Raw genomic sequence first — 17,970 nt, forward strand, 5'->3', positions numbered from 1 at the left:
GCAACCCCAAATACAGCTGCAATGCAACCCCTAGATACAGATGCAATGCACCCCCTAGATACAGCTGCAATGTACCCCCTATATACAGCCGCAATGCACTCCCCCAGATACAGTTGTAATGCACCCCCTAGATACAGCTGCAATGCAACCCCTAGATACAGCAGCAATGCACCCCCTAGATACAGCTGCAATGCACCCTCCTAGATACAGCTGCAATGCACCCCCCTATATACAGCCACAATGCACCCCCTATATAAGCCGCAATGCACTCCCCCAGATACAGCTGCAATGCAACCCCTAGATACAGCTGCAATGCACCCCGTAGATACAGCTGCAATGCAACCCCTAGATACAGCTGCAATGCACCCTCCTAGATACAGCTGCAATGCACCCCCTAGATACAGCTGCAATGCACCCCCTAGATACAGCTGCAATGCACCCCGTAGATACAGCTGCAATGCAACCCCTAGATACAGCTGCAATGCACTCTTCTAGATGCAGCTGCAATGCACTCTTCTAGATACAGCTGCAATGAACCCTCCTAGATACTGCTGCAATGCAGCCTCCTAGATGCAGCTACAATGCACCCCTAGATACAGCTGCAATGCACCCCCTAGATACAGCTGCAATGCAACCCCTAGAAACAGCTGCAATGCACCCCGTAGATACAGCTGCAATGCAACCCCCAGATACAGCTGCAATGCACCCCCCTAGATACAGCTGCAATGCACCCCCTAGATACAGCTGCAATGCACCCCCCTAGATACCGCTGCAATGCACCCCGTAGATACAGCTGCAATGCAACCCCCAGATACAGCTGCAATGCAACCCCTAGAAACAGCTACAATGCACCCCTGGATACAGCTGCAATGCACCCCCTAGATACAGCTGCAATGCAACCCCTAGAAACAGCTGCAATGCACCCCGTAGATACAGCTGCAATGCACCCTCCTAGATGCAGCTTTTGCTTTAAAGGTGATGTTTTCTTGGTGCCTAGTATTCTACACTCGGGACATGTGCAGCGTCATGTGTGCGTCTGGAATATCTGTATGGAAAATGATTTCCAGGAGTGTTGCGCGCCTGCAAACACTCCCGGTCCCATTGCAGGGGTGCAAGGCTGCTGCAGTGTACCCAGGAGGACGTGTGCCCAGGACATGGGTATATCTGGGCCGGGCAATGGGTGCTTGGGAACATGTTACATGTAGCGAATATCTGAAGAAAGTCACGATGTCACGATATCGGTACCCAGCTGATATATCATGATGCGATGTTTTTGTTTTTAAAGGTTATAGAAAGTCTGTATCTTGAAAAGCAATAATACATAAATAAATAATAAATGGCCGTGTGGTGTCTTCTAGGGAGAGCTGTGTCAAATCGAGGCCATTGGCTGTTCAGGGAGGGACACCCCCTTGCTTTTCAGTGTCTGGGATCGGAAACGTGTGATATTCGTTTTACTCCGTTTTTTAACGCCATAAACAAGACGCGCAATTCGCCCAATGATATTTTGAAGTGGCGCTGTCTGGATTTTGGAAATGGCATTTTCGGAATTATAAACCATTTTGAGGAATTACCCGCGTAGAGCGCGAGGGCTGCCCGCGGACCCGGGTTCCGTGAATTGTTTGGGGGAAGGCACTGTGTGGTCTTTAAAGGTAGAAACAAAATAGGGGTCCCAAAAGCAAAGGGTTCTTCTTGGCGGTACAGAGTGAGCTTTTCTTTGCATGTAATCCCCTCCCCCCTGTCGCTGTTCAGCCCTCGAGGGGGTGTGAAAGCCCCTCTTCTCCCCGGCACCCCGCTTTCCGGGGGTCTGATCGTTTGCTAGTCATGGCGATGGATTTCAGGGCGGGGGTGTGATCTGTGTCAGTCACCAGTGACACACCTGCGAGGGGAATCAAGAACAGCCCCTCTTTACACTAACGGCGCAGAGAGTGGCATGGAGGGGGGGGGTAGGGGGCGGGGGGAAATGTGTGTAATGAAGGGGACTTCATGCGGACACTTCATCAGGGAATCAAGAGCTTAAGCTCTTTCACTTTCCGCCAGACTTGCCCTGGGTGGCGTCGTCCACGTGCACCAGCCAGACACCACCACCGTGTGCACACTATACACAAGGGTGAAAAGAAAAGAAGGGTACCTGGGGCAATGGTTTGCTTTAGTATAAACGGGCCACCGTGTAAGGAGCATACTGGTGAAACAAAGGGCCTACAGCAGTGTTCACACGTGGTAGAAACACGGCAAAGCACAGGTGCCCGCATGCACACACGGGCCCGCAGCGCCAACAGAGGGTAAGCACAGGGTCCAAACGGAGCGCTCACAGCCATGGCACTAGAGCGGCAGAAGCAGGAGGGTCCGCCTGGCAAAAGCACACGAAACAGGGCAAACACTGGGGCTGGGCTTCGATGGTACAAATCAGGCAAGTGCGCCCACCCCTGGAAGCCGGGCATCAGGGCGCTGGGGCGAATTACAGAGTATTTTCTGACACAGGGCCCGGCGGCGGATTCCACTGGGAGCAACATGGCAAGGTGGCATAGTATCTATGATTCTGGGCAAAGCTTGGGGCAGTATTCATTTATTATTTCAGTCTATTGACACGGCGCTATCGCCACCGATCGCCGGCTTCTGGGCGCTTTTCTGTTAAGTAAAAACCGTACTCCCAATACACCGGATGCACCCCAGACTGGCCTTATGTAACCCCTATTTTCCTGGTCTTCGAGTTGTTTCATTTGCAATGTTGCTCATTTCTGCATCGCTTCCTCTTTGAAGATGACCCCCCGCACCCCCCCCCCCTCAGGAGGGAGATGCCCGCACACCGATGATGGAGGGTAAACGCAGGTGCCCTTTCCCATCTCCTGGCGAGCCGCTCCCTCCCCAATCCCCGCCCCTCACGGGGTAAACTAAGGGGGCTTGCATTGGTATAAACGGACTACAGCGTAAGGGGCATCCATGGTAACAAAACAAAAAAAGTAAAACGGGGCCTACACCCCAGTGTTCACACGGGGTAGAAACGCGGGCAAAGGACAGGGGCCGGCGACACGAACAGGGCCTAAAGCACGGGGTCCAAACAGAGCGCTCACAGCCATGGCACTAAGGAGGGCAAGAGCAGGGGGCTCCCCCTGGGCAAAGCTCACGAAACCGGGCAAACACCAAAAGCACCGACAGCTCTGGTGAGGCTGGGATTCGATGGTAGAAATCAGCAACCAGGGCATCAGGGCGCTGCATTGCGGGCGGTATTGGTATTTTCTGACACAGGGCCCGCGGTGCAATTCCACTGGGAGCAACGTGGCAAGGTGGCATAGAGTCTATGAGTCCGGGCAGAGCTTGGGGCTCCATTCCTTAATTATTTCAATAGCTTGACGCGGCGCTATCGCCAGCGATCGCCGACTTCTGGGCGCTTTTTTGTAAAGTAAACCCGTACTCCCAATACACCGGATGCGCCCATGGCTGGCCTTATGTACCCCCTATTTTCCTGGTCTTGGAGTTGTTTCGTTTGGAATGTTGCTCATTTCTGCATCGCTTCCTCTTTGAAGATGCCCCTCCACCCCCCAGGAGGGAGATGCCCGCACACCGATGATGGAGGGTAAACGCACGGTGCCCTTTCCCATCTCCTGGCGAGCAGCCCCCTCCCCAATCCCCACCCTCACCTGTGCTGCCCACCCAGAGCCCTGCCATAGGCATCCTGGGCTGTGATTGGCTGAGCGCACAGGTGCCCAACCAGGGCGCCTCTTTGGAGAGGGGGCCGGCGGGCTCCTTGTCTTCTGGACCCAGGTACAAATGAAACCCTATTCTGGCTCCCACAGGTGAGAGAGACCCCGCCCAGAGAGGACACCCAAGCCTGCGCACCCCCAGACAGACATCCGAGGGCCACCGACCACCCAAGGAAAGCCCGACCCGGGGACCCAGGGCCACAGGGCCAGGAGTGTCCGAAGCCGGAACCCGAGGTAGCAGCACCGGCCTTGAGGTAGGGAGAAGCCGCCCGCTAAATGTAACGTAATGGCAGATCCTAAATGCATCATAATATGAACTCTTCACGCCCCCCAAACCCCGCCAAAAGTGAGAAGCTTTTTTTTTTTTAAAGTTGGTTTTGTTAAGTTTGTTTGATAAGTGCGCTGTTACTCGCCCTCGTGCCCCTGCGACAGCCCGTTTCCAAGGCGCCTCGCGCACAAGGAGCTCAACACCCGGAGTTACGAGGTTGGGAATACATGTGTCAGGCTATCGCGCGCAATTTACACGCGTATAAGTGCAGTGACTCCTATGTGGCTTTATAGCGCCTAGATGCGGTGTTCATGGAACTGCGGCTAGCCGTGGCCAGGACCAGGCTCGGTCGCCTGGCTTCTGTGCTCTAGTAGCGGGCTCACTAGTCGTCCTGGCAGTGCCCAGGCACCACCAGGCCGCTCGTGGAATTGGCTGAGTCCTCCGGCGCCTTCTCTGGTCGCTGCGCGTCTGCTAACACCCTGTATCCAAAGGAGCGCCTTCACCCCTAGCATGCCCGACATACACTGAAACACACAGAAAACGCAACCTAGCGCCAACGTGCCTCACATCTCAATCTCACCGCTACAAAACGGTCTGTTATGGGGCCCGGCCACCCCCGTGAAATACAGAAAGCTAAGTCTGACCGTCGTTACTTGTCTTTAAACTACCTCGCCTCCCCCCCAAACCCGTCACTCCCAGGAAATACAAGTGATCGCTTGCACCCGACCCCTCCCAACCACACGAAAGAGCCTTTCCAGGGCGCGTCAAACCTGCGCTGAGCGCAGAACAAGGTGGGGGTGAGAACGAGCGTTACGATAGCCATCCTGCAACGATAAGCCCCCCGCGACCCCAACATAAGGGCAGCGACAAATGCATTCCGAGGTCCCTTGACACAATGCAGTATCGCGATAACTCCCCGGCTTTCCCAGTCCCCTGCGAACACATCCTTGCAATATTAACACGCACCCCTTGCGCGTGTCTTCTCTGCTCAGTGACGCCAGAATTACAGCACTGACCTTCATCACTTTGCAATCGTCCCCAGTGTCACACTGCAAGCCTCCCTACCATGTGACAATGTCATTAGGCAGTGACCTGTGTCACAATACAAGCTTCCCCTGTGTTACACTGCAAGCTCAATGTCACATTGCCAGCTTCCCTAGTACCCAGTGTCACACTGCAAGTTTCTCCAGTGTCGCACTGCAAGCTTCCACACTGACACATTGCAAGCTTCCTGTGCTCTGTCACAATATCATTAAGGCATTTACGTGTGTCACGTTGCAAGCTTCCCCAGTGCCCAGTGACAACAGCATTAAGAAAGTGGCGTGCATAGTGGTGGAAATGGAGAAAAAAATGGTAGGGGATCCCACAACGGCTGGGGTTGGGGCAGAGTTTGGAGGAGGCAGTGCCGAGAAGGCAGTGTTTAGCTGGGCGGGACTGGCAGTCGTCCTCCGATCAAAGGAAATGTCCAAAATAATAGTTTTATAAACGGCGCTATTTCTTTCATGCTGCTTCTTTTCCAAACTATATATCAATTCCACTTTAAACCACTTCAATGGCACTCGTGTTGAGCTACTTCACGATGCGGAAAATAGTTGTGACCAGTGTTGCTGAGTAAATATTCTTAAAGATGCCCAATTTGCATCCCATTTTATTTAACAAGAAAAAAAACCCATGGGGTGGGTACTATTCAAACAGTGTGATTTCTGGTGGTCACCATAAGCAACGTTTTTTTATACTTGAACCCCACCCTCCTGCAGCTCCCCACATAAAGCAGTTGGGTGGCTGCATCGTGTGTGATAGTTTCAATGTTAATAGGGGTATTTACTCATGCAATGTTGGTCAGATAACTGTATATTTATTTATGGAATATTTGATGGATGTAGGTATCCGTCTACTATTACATACATAAATAAATAATCTGGGTCCATGCACTGACAAACATTGCATAAATACTGTGTCGTGGCTTGAACGGGGTCACCAGAGGAAGTTACAGTTTGCCTGCAGGCGCTTTCTTTTTTTCTTCTTTTTTTGCCCCCAGTGCTGTCTCTGGCCGGATCTCAAGATCTGGCTACACATCTGGTGCCGGATCTCGGATCCGGTGGGAGCCGGCTCAAACGCGAACGCTGGACGTTCATGACATTGCAAGTGTCCCTCATACCGAATGTCCACTGCGTAAAGACAGTGGCATGCATTTCCACGCAAGATTCCCGTGCACACTGACAACAGCATTAAGACATTGACATGTGCCACACAGCAAGCTGCCCCTGGGACAAGTGCATTAAGGCACTGATCTGTATCCCCTGGCAAGCTTCTCATCCCTGTGTAATGTGATAATAGCATTAACAGGCTGACGTGTATCTCATATATATATATATATATTGAACTATCAGGAGTCACTTTCTCACTCTCTGTAGAGAGTATGCTTTTAATCAAGGACCTCACTCTGCTTAACTTTGTGAAGACGCTTTTCCTCTGGCACAAACCCAGATATTCAGTTGTGATTTGGAACCCCTCTGCTTTAAGTTACTGTTTGGGGATTGGGGAGCAATTGTGAATTTCATTTTTATGCACACCTCCCGTTAGGGTGTTTTGGGTCTGGCAAAAGAAATAGGAGTACCAAATACTTTAACAGACTGTATTTCTATCCAGACTGGAAGCAATGTTGATTTCGAACAGAATCATCCTGTGTCAGTTGGCTATGGGGGAATTTAGGAGTTTGGTTTGGTTGGACAAATTACTTACATAGAATTGCTCTGGGTTATGTGCTGAGGGAAAATAAAAACACCTCATTTCATAGGGAAAGGACAGGGATCTTCTCAAATGGCCACTCCAGGTTCAGTCATGGATGCCTCCACCATCAATCCCCTTTGATTGGCCTCTCCTTGTATGGATCCCAGTTTCTGTCTTTCCCTGGTTTCCTCCAATTCCCGACACCCAGGCACGGTCTGTTTCACAGCAATTTTTCAGTAGTGCCACTTAGATGGTACCAGGCAGCGCTTCCCTTTTCCCACTGAGCATCTCCATATACCATCTTTAACCACCCCCACCTTATCTATATTATCAGGTGCCAGCTTATTGGCTCTTTATCTGGATTGGACATCTACTTGAAGTAGGTGGGACTCTCCCCTCTTTACTCATATATCATCCCACCCCCCCACTTCTGATGTCTGTGAAATTCCATCAGCTCAGGGAGAGGGTCTTGCATTTGATGTAATTCAAGGCTTTTAGAAAGTTCAACTCATTAAGAGCTCCTGTGTCAATTATGACCATCAGACAGATCATGCCACTTTGCAGTTATGGCCATCAATGGCAAGCTATTAAAGCTTGCTCTCATAAGCAGCCATCTGTCATGAGCTTTATTACGTCATGTCAAGTATACTTGCAACCTATCTGGGTTAGAAGTAACCACACAACTACAATTTGAATGAATTCAGAAATTTCTTGATTCACGTGCATTCTTACACTGAGAGATTGAAAGTGCTTTCTATTGCTTTTGCAGTTTTTGCTCCTTTATAATTGGTGGGGACATAAGCGCTTGTGCATTGATTTTCAATAGACTGTTTATGTTTTAAAACCATTGGATTTTAAAGGCATCATTCTAACAGTTCATGAATAAAGGCCTGTATGAGTATTGCCCTGGGGCTGGTCGTAATCTGTATCATAAATCCTCATTGGTATTATCTACTATGAATCCTCATATGTGTCCTCTTCTGTGAAACCTTGACATGTGTTTCCCTAATTTCCCTAAATATGTAACAACTTCCTGGTGCCTCTTAGCAATTCCCTGTATGAAGATTTTAAAGCTATTTCCCAACGTGAAAAAAAATAACCATCTGATACATTGTGAATGCCTATTGATATCTCGGGTGCTCTCGTTGTCCACTATAGTGCCTAAAATAATTACTGTCAAAGTATTCATGAATATACATTTTTTAATCATTTAAAATTGGAACACCGAAAGCTGGGAACGAGAACTCCATATTTGATTCAATTTCACCATCGCTCAGATAGAATGCAATCATGCGATTTACATTTAGACCCTGATTCATGGGTTATTTGCCCCGAAAAAAATGGGATTTGTGCGCCATTCTGCCCGCAAATCCCCATTTGTTAAAAGGGATTTGTGGGCAGAATGGCGCTCAAATCCCGTTTTTTTCTGCACAAATAATCCATGAATCAGGGCCTGTATCTCATCATGAGGGACATTATTTATACCCAAGAAAAGCAAGACAATTCACAAGCAATGTGTTGGTATTGGTCAATAGAAAAAGGGAATTTGAAGCATCTTGCCCATGATTGTCTAAATTTCATGATTTTTCATATCCTGTATTTAACTTCTTTTGTAAATGACCCTTATTTTTTCGTGATAGATAATTTATGGGAAAGGATATCTAATAGGACTTCACCATCATTAATGTATAGTGATTTTTGCACATACTCAATTTGATAAGCCTATAAATAAAGGCCTAGAATTTTGTAGATTCATGGGATCTTATCAAACAATCATGGATGTGATCAATCCCTCTACAAAACTTAAAAATTATCTGGGATACATTGTGTGTTTTAAAGTTTATTTCGTAAACTAAGCAGATTGAATTGGGAGTTCAATTTTATATGTTGATAATGTTCTAATTTTTGTATGAATTGCTTATACTTCTTTTGGCTTTGTGTAAGGATTGTTTAAACCATTAACATAATTAAAAAGATATACATCTGGTACAAACCATTTTAATAATTGTCATTGATACACCAAATTTGTCAGATGTTGATATTTTCACTTAAATGTATTTACTTGCAAATTGATAACCTGAAATGTGAGTCTTCTTTGCAAGGTCAACTTCAATAGCCTCATGTTTCCACTTGTATCCTAACATGTGTATATTAGAATGACCATTATCCTCTAATTGTAGAATGTACTTTTCCTTATATCATACTTTCTCCTAGATTTTCGCTCCTTTAGAATGTGTAAGTTTCCAAAATCATCATCAAATGTGTTTATTTCAGAATTCGATTTTCCATAAAACAGCACATAATTCAAATAAACCATTTTTACAACATACACCAAAATTGTTAAATACATACTGCACCAATAAAATTCTACCTTAACTTAACCCCTCTCTTAAATACACCAGGAAAGCCTAACTTGCACATTTTGAATTAGCTGTAAGCAAGTAAAAAAGAGTAGGTCAAAACAGATTACAATTCATTTGTTTTCAAAAGACAAAAATGGTTCTTCTTATGTGAAAATATGCCAGGAAAATGAATCCAAAGTGTAACAGATTGCCTTAGGCTTGGTTGTATAATTGACAACACGTTTCAACTATGACACTCCAAAAGGTCTTGTCACTTTGCAGTTATGGCAATCAATGGCAAGCCATTAAAGCTTGCCCTCATAAGCAGCCATCTGTCATCAGCTTTATTACTCCATGTCAAGTATACTTGCATCATATCTGGGTTAGAAGTAACCACACAACTACAATTTGAATGAATTCAGAAATCTTTTGATTCACGTGTATTCTTACACTGAGAAATTAAAAGTGCTTTCTATTGCTTTTGCAGTGTTTGCTCCTTTAGACTTGGTGGGGACACAAGCGCTTGTGCATTGATTCTCAATTGGCTGTTTTTTATGTTTTAGAACCATTTGATTTTAAAGGCATCGTTCTAACAGTTCATGAATAAAGGCCTGTATGAGTATTGCCCTGGGGCTGGTCGTAATCTGTATCATAAATCCTCATTTGTATTATCTACTATGAATCCTCATATGTATCCTCTTCTGTGAAACCTTGACATGTGTTTCCCTAATTGTGTAGTTCAATCGGAGTATGCATAGACACTCCTCAAGTGGAGTGTAAATTCTATAAAAAATTAAGAAAACAAAAACATGAACCAATTTATGTATAACATTAGAAACCTAATAATATAAACCCGACATGTGGTTTCATTTTTATTTTTTAAATTTTAAACATTGATTGTTCTCTTTAAGATTTTCCTTTTCACATTCTTTATATCTGAAAATAAAGGAAAATGATATAGATGTCTAAAAAGAATTAAATATGTAAAACAGTTTTGAAGACCTCTTATGTAATAGTTAATATTGTATAAAAGTATCAAAAAATTTCAAGTTTGTTAATACAGTTGTTCAACTTAATTAAATTTAAGATGACTCTGCCATCTCAGTGAATTCAATAATAGGTAGAACTGAATACAATAGTTGTAGTTGTAGCTATACGCGTCTGTGTCTGGACCGAATGAATTAAATGCAAGATGACTCTCCCATCTCATTGAAATAAATTATACAAGAGGCAGATTTGTAATTGCCATTAATTTGTGTGACTGCTGCAAGTAGGTGTAACTAAAGCTGTCTGTGTCTGTATTGAGTATCAGATTTATCTTTGAGCTTTTATTATGTCAATTATTCAAAGAAGAGGATACTTATGAGGATTCACAGTGGATGGTGCAAATGAAGATATATGATAAATGAAACATACCATTTCTAAGGGGACTTATAGGAGTGGAAATCTCTGGAGGAATTATACCAATGGAAATTTACAAATTCTAATTAGGGGATATTGGACACTCATAACATTCTAATTGCAGGATACCGTTTTGGAAGTGAGGTTTTTGAAGTTGAATATAGAAAGACGACTCAAATTTCAGCATTTTGATTCACAAGTAAAGACTTATTTAAAAAAAAATCAGCATCTGATAGATTTTCTGTTTTTAGGACAATTAAAACTATTTCTACTAATTGTATAAATTCTAACTTTGTATAATATGCAATTAATAATTGTATTAAAATATACACTTTTGACACAATATTTGATATTTGTCTGGTCATGTATGTTGCATGAAGTAGGGCATATTAATAGCCAATCATAATGAGAATCCATATGCCATCAGCGATGACCTGCTTGTGACTGGAAGCTCTCAGTAGACATCAACTGATAGCACTCTTCAATATTTCCATCTCCAGCAAGATGTCTGCCATAGAATTGTCCCTGTCCACAGAACGTGCCCTGACGGACCTGCTATTGCTCACCGCAGAGCACATGGTCACCGTCGAGATTGCAGAGCACTTTGATGTCCTCCGTGAATTGGGGCGTGGAACATATGGACAAGTTGTGCTGGGCAAGCACCGGGGCTCAGGTAAGATATGCGGTTTTAAAATTATGATTATTATGATATTTATTGAGAATGGACTTGGCTTCGAGAAGCAACAGAGCACTTTGCAGAGGCATACACCAATACAGATACATAATGGAGCACTTTACAGAGGTGTACAACATTACAGATGCATATGTAGTGATACACGAAATTGCAACCTTGCCAATCAGGGCTTTAGATGACAGCATTAGCCGCTGAAAACCAATAGTGTATTCAAAGTATGTGCTAAAAATGCTGACAGTAGTCTGTTGTAGCACTTCCATTATGCAGTAGTGAGCTACAAGGAATATGCAGGCCTAGTATGAAATAGGTCACATTATGCATTGTTGATAGACAGGCAGGGAGAGGGCCCCTAGCTCTGTAGCTAATAGGTATTTTTGGAGTGTTTGGAACATCATGGCACCTATATAGCGCTTAGATAGCCAGTCTTAAGCGCTATAAACACTAAGCTATGAGTGCATGCCTTTTAGAGCTTGCAGATGGGGTTAATACATCCCTGCTTCCATCTGAATATTCTGCCTTTCTAACTGTAGCCCTGCATGGCTTTGTAAACAAATCCTGTTCCCCTGAGAAGGCCTGGTACGGCCTTGCCCACACGCTGATAAGGACATTCCAGTGCTTTCGCGGAGAGGGCTCCAAGGGAGGGGTAGGAGCGAGCAGGGAGCATCTCAGAGAGAGTTGGGTTTTTTCCATGAGCAAGCCCATATTTTGCACAGGGAAAGTTCTGGAACTGTGCGTCATGGTGACTGACAGCACGAGATTATAAAATATCCATGCTCCCATGACTGAGGGGGAGATCGTCCTGTGGACTTGATTCGTGCAGAAACAAGTGCCCGGAATTGGCTCTGACGGCGTCCTGCAGCATTGTTTCTCTGAGCGGGGCTTGTTTAGAGCTAGCTTATGAGAGCCCAGGGTCTCCCAGTGCTGATTAAAGGGACGTAAGACTGTGTTTCTCTATGCTTCTCTATATTTCTCTATGTTTATCTAAGTTCCATGTTTCACTATATTTTGCATTTCTCTAAGTTTCATGCTTTGTAATATTCTCTAACTTGAATCCCAAATGTATATGAAATTCACTGCTTAGAATAAATATGCTAAAACTTTGAAAGTGTCATTTGTCACTAGCATGAGATCACTGCTCAGCACAATAGAACCTGTATTTTGGGCTGAATTGGGTATTTTTTGCTCTCAAAGGGCTGGCCCCGAGGAAGATTTTGCCCAGATCACGACAGCATAACGTACCGCTTTTCACATCGTAACAACAGAGCAGATATACATCAGGGTAGGATACAGGGGGGTACAGCTGTACCGGGTGGCGGGAGGTATAGGACCATGCAGCTTCTAACAAGTCGGTGGCACAAGAGGGCCTATGTATTGTGGAGGAGAGACTCCCTGAAGAGGTGGGTCTTGAGTTATTTTCTAAATTTCGGGGGTGAGTCTGATGCTGACGGGGAGGATGTTCCATCATTTTGGGTTGTAGGCAGATAAGGCTTGTTTCTGGTCCTTTCCTTTTTGCAGTGGCGGATTTCAAATCTGCACCTTGTGAGATAGCCATGATAAAGAGAGACACAGACTCAAGTGGGTTCATTTGAAAACCTTTATTGACTAAAGTTCTGGGTATGGTGTAATGCCTGACTGGCACTAACTCTAAAGGAATAATTCCCTCAACTGATGCCTCTAATGGCCGTCGTTGAGTCCAAAATAAAAGTCACTGTGTGTCTAAACCTATGCTTGCCCTCATTCTATACAAAAATGTGATAGGAAGTCTTTTAAAAACTAAGAAAAAATAGTGGTTCAACAAAATTGGAAACCAGGGTTGTTTTCAGGTGGTCTTCTAACCAGGGGCTGCTGGGTCAATGTCACACAAATAAGTTCAATCCACAGTAAGACCGTCTTCCCAGGTCCCTTCTAGTTATCCCAACAACCTTCAGTATCTTTTAGTCCCTCAGGGTTCCCTTTACCCAGCTTCAGCTTCATCAAGTTTCAAAACACCAAATAGTAACGCAGTTCCTTTTGTAATCTTTCCAGGATTCCCTTCCCCAAGCTTCAATCATGTTACCACTTCAACAAAAACTAACAAGTCTCTTGACTTGGTGAGGGCTCTTAGGGTTCCTGTCCCCAAGCCCAGGCCCCTTTCAGCTTACAAACGCAACATATGATTTCTTGAATTCACAAACCATTCCTTCATGGGGTAGAAACAGAGGGCTTAGAAAATGCCAGGCTCTTCGGATGCTTTCTGCATCCTTTCTCCTTCTGTTTTCCTTTCAGTGCACACCTTCACTTTATTGATTTGCTGTTCTTTCCATGCAGACTTGCACCCTCTTTCTTTCCCGGGCACACGTGCACCTTCATTCGCCTGCCACAGGCACTCTTCTTTTCCTTTCTCGTGCCCCTCTCTCACTACGGGCCACTCGCTGCTTCTTTCCCAATTTCTATCACTTTCAGCTTCGATCAGGCTTTTCCTTGCCTTTCACCCCAATCTGCTTTATGTCTCCTTGCTGCACTTTCAGACTTTTCGCTTTACTTTCACATTTAACTTTCACACTTTTCTTTCTTCCCGAATCTGTCCTCCGATGGGCAGAGGGAGATGAGGTGAGAGTGTAAACATCCCACAAAGGCTGAGGGAGAGTAGGGTAAGGTGTTTTCAGGATTGGGAAGATACCACGTCTGGCCCTCGGGTATCCTCCCAATCCCCTTTGACCCTCCACTCAGGTGATTCTCAATGCTTGTCCACCCCCAGGGTCGGGCTATAAAAGCGATGGCCCTTCCCATGCCACCTGAATGGAGGATCCAAAGGGAGTGGGTGGGAGAATACTGTCACGCTCCTCACAACGTGTCCTTGCTTCTGGTGGTGGGCTGTCCACCGGAGATGCTGAGTTTCCCTGCGAGGTAGCTGGGTGACTTGAGGGGAACTGCTTTATAGATGATGCAGCAAGACTTGAAGGTGATTTGCACATGCAGTGGGAGACAGTGAAGGTCGATGAGGGCCGGTGTTCGTATCTGCACAGACCCTTGATGAGACATGCAGCCACGTATAGGATACTTCTCACTTCTCATAGGATGACGGGAAGCCTTCAAGGAGTGCATTGCCCAAATCCAGGTGGGATAGAAATAGTGCTTGAGCACTGGATCTAAAGCTGTCCGGAGAGAGGAAGGGTTTGACTCATCGCAAGAGGGAGAGTTGATTCAAAGCGCTCTGAGTTTCCTTAGCTATGTGTGTCTTGAAGGAGAGGTTTTTGTCGATGTGGAACCCAATGGACTTGCGCCGGAAGTGAGCTTGGGTGTGAAGCCCTGAGAGTTCATGGTTGATAGCCAGGTCTGGGTGGTCGGTGTTGTCAGTGAGGAGTAGGAATTCTGTCTTGGAGGGGTAGAGCTTCAAGTATTCACTGAACATCCAAGACTGGATCAGCAAGAGGCATGCTTGGAGCCTATGGATGTCCTTGATAGAGTCAGTCATGAGGTATAGCTGTGTGTCGTTGGTGTATTGGTGGGTGTTGTGTGGCAAGCAGGGTTCCAAGTGGCTTTGTGTATAGATTGAAGATCACTGGGGAGAGGACGGAACTCTGCTGTACTCAACAGGAACAGGTGAAGGGTAGCAATCTAGAGGAGTCCATCGGAAACAAATTGCTTGCGGATGGTGAGGTAGGACTTGAACCCATATAGGACAAGGCTTGTGATCCCCATGCACCATTGTAAGGTGCCTGAGTTAGGGAGCTGTTGATGATGTCCAGTTAGGGAAGGAGAGCTTCTGTGAGGAGGATCTTGAGGATGGGTGCTGGAGGATGTCTTCTGTATACCATGTGTCTTTCAGGACAGCCAAGGTTTCGACCATGTCCTCTGTTGACAGTGTCTGGAATGTTGTCCAAGAGGTGGAAATTTCGCAAAGAGGGACGTGAGGTGGGTCTGTGAATGCAGAGCTGGTGTCAATATGCTGGTGAATCTTGCAGATTTTGTCGATGAAGACAATGTGGATGGCAGTGGATTTTTCGATGGAGTGTGGGTTGGCAGGGTTGGGTAAAAGATACAATGCCAGAAACATTCCTGGGGCATTGCATTTTTATGGGTCTATATATTACCACTGTTACTGCTGACACTGATATTGATAACGTCACACTAACAGGCATTTTTTCGTCCTTCACTTCCAACAGATGCGACTGTTGCTCTGAAGCTACTGCCCAAGAATCGCATACTTCGGCAATCCTTCCTGTTGGAGTTCAGCACATCCCTCCTACTCAGTGCCCACCCCAGCATCATAACTACCCTGATTGTTGCATGGCAGACTGTGGACCACTATATCCTCGCTCAGGAGGTGGCACCGGCTGGGAGTCTTCATTCTCTTCTAATACCTGAGGTACGGAAGCAAAAAAGGGACAAACTAGAATATAGGGCACTACTGCTTACATATTGTCACTTATTAAGCATTGCTAATTCCATAGCTTACACTAGAAGAACTTGGGGTTTACCTGATTAATGGCATGGTAATTTGTCTCCATTAGCCATTAAACATGCCAAATGTTTCGGCATATAGCTCTGAGCTCTTTCTTTGGACATAACGGGTGTACCAATAGAGTCTTGATATTGATCTAAAGACCACATTATCCTCGTCCATTGTCTGGAATACACAAGAAGTGAGCAGGCGCTGAGAACACAAATACATATGCAATGCAGTACAATGAATTGCAATTCTGATTGGTGCTAAATAAGGGCTGTATGAACGATTGATTAATGTTGCGTCTTTTGCTTTTTTCTTCTCTAGGTTGGAATTCCAGAAGCTATGGTGAAGCGGTGTGTGCTGCAGGTCACCAGCGCATTAGACTATATGCATGGACTGGGGCTTGTGCACCGGGATATCAAACCGGACAACATCATGCTGATGGACCCAGAGTGCCGCTGCGTCAAGTTGAGTGACTTTGGGCTCACAACTATGGCTGGCACCAGCATCCCTTCCATGAACTGCATCATCCCATACATGGCTCCTGAACTTTGCTGTCTCAGAAAGCCAGAAACGCTGTTCTTGCACCCCAGCCTTGATGTGTGGGCCATGGCTGTTGTCATTGTGACCACCTTGACTGGCTTCTTCCCCTGGAAACAGGCTTTGCCATCGGACAGGCATTACAAAGATTTTTACTGGTGGCAGATGAGTGGGTACAGTTCACCTGTTCCCGGTTACTGGCAGAGGTTCACCCCTGAAGCCGTGCAGGGCATCAAAGAAATGTTGAGCTTCCACCCACTGAGAAGGTGCTCCATCAAGAACATTCAGCAGTACCTTGATGTGCCTTGGAAAGCAGAGGACTTTGTGGCAGTGGTCAGTTCAGAAAGTGAGGTTGAAGGAGGAAGAGCTGGAACTGCAGGAGCATAGCTCAGAAAGTGAGGCAGAGGAGGAAGAGCTGCTACAGCTGGTGCATAGTTCAGAAGGCGATGTACGGGCGATGGAGGGAGAGGTGGGGGATGAAGAAGAGGTGGTGCAGGAAGAAGATTTGGTGGTGGAAGGAGTGGTTATCCAGCCAGAAGAAGTGGTCGAGCACGAGCGAGCGGACATGGAACTTATCCTTGTGTTCACTGAGGGCATTGAGGACTTTCCCCCGGGGACGTCGTTTAGGTTGGAGGTCAAGAACGGGGAGATAACCGTCACTCTTGGACCCGAGGTGGAAGCCACGTGAGCATCAGTCCATTGTTGGGTGAGTAAAATGATGGGTGCCTCTATGGCTCAGCTGTGTAAATCGTGGACCCTGTTGCAAAGATTTGTAATTCAGGGGATCCAGAACATGAACTGGCGACAGACTGCAGCATTCTGCCACATGCAGGGATCTCCCAAAGGCTTCCCCACCCTGAACACAATGAAGTAGAGTCCCTCCACAAATTTGCGCATAACAGGGCAGATGCTCCTTTGCCCATCCACTGTGCCCTTCCTAAAGCTTGATAACCCATTAAGCAATGCATGAAATAGACAGCTTAACCTCTGGCCTAAATGATGAAATCCCAGTGCTCTCAGTGCGTGCCAGCCGGGTGGTCTAAAAGTCTCTCTGGGGACTTACTCCCAGAATAGCTACTCTGACTTCTACCCTATTCTGGAGAAGTGGAGCAGTAACCAGGAATGGCAGGACTTCTGTTAACATAATACTAAACCCTGCAACTCAAAAGACGGGACAACAAAATCTCTGTGTAGACCTGCCCTTCATGCTTCTGGCCATGTATGGTTCTTCTATGGTCTTGCACACTAGTCCCCATCCATTTCATATTGGCTAGCTCCCTTTTACATAACATATAATTGTGACACATCACTGTCTGCACCAATCAAAATGAAGTTTGGCTCACAAAAATAATATTTAATAATTGAATTTGGTGGCTTCATAGTTTAAGAACGAGGGTTTGTATGAGCTCTCAGTTGCTGGAACAACATTATTGAATCTCACTGACTCACAATTTGGGTGAACAAAGGATACTTTATCTCAAGAAATCAGAAATCCCACCTCTACAAGCAATTGTATTATTAACTAGTGTTTCCATAGTGAAATCCCGGGAATGCAATGTATTCCATTTTTCCACTTAATAGGTAATTGTTTCTTGGCAGAAGAGAACTGGGTTGGTTTTCCTTTGTTGATTTTGTTTTGTAATTTGTTTATGGTGATAGGATACCAGCTTTCACCAAAGAAATGTAAAGTTAGTTGTGGCAATAGTGGCATTTAAAGACCGACTTTTTAGCTTGGTTTGGAAGGCTTCACTCCACGTCATGCCTAGCTATTGTGATGATGTCAACATGTTTCGATCCTATTTAATAATGTTAGGTGTGTGCAGGTTCTTCAGTGCCTTCACACCACCTCTTATGGGGAATCCTTTGTT

At 45.8% G+C, this 17,970-nt stretch overlaps 1 protein-coding gene across 1 annotated transcript; it reads left to right on the forward strand.

Moving 5' to 3' along the window:
- Positions 1–10,943: 10,943 nt before the first annotated feature.
- LOC138453389 (serine/threonine-protein kinase SBK1-like) lies at positions 10,944–16,489 on the forward strand. Its single transcript, XM_069606223.1, has 3 exons — positions 10,944–11,112; positions 15,279–15,481; positions 15,887–16,489. Exons 1-3 carry the CDS (start codon positions 10,944–10,946, stop codon positions 16,487–16,489), a joined length of 975 nt encoding a protein of 324 aa, XP_069462324.1.
- Positions 16,490–17,970: the final 1,481 nt, after the last annotated feature.

Source organism: Ambystoma mexicanum, chromosome 1p (assembly GCF_040938575.1).
Source record: "Ambystoma mexicanum isolate Mex_15411 chromosome 1p, UKY_AmexF1_1, whole genome shotgun sequence".
In the NCBI taxonomy this organism is placed as follows: domain Eukaryota; kingdom Metazoa; phylum Chordata; class Amphibia; order Caudata; family Ambystomatidae; genus Ambystoma; species Ambystoma mexicanum.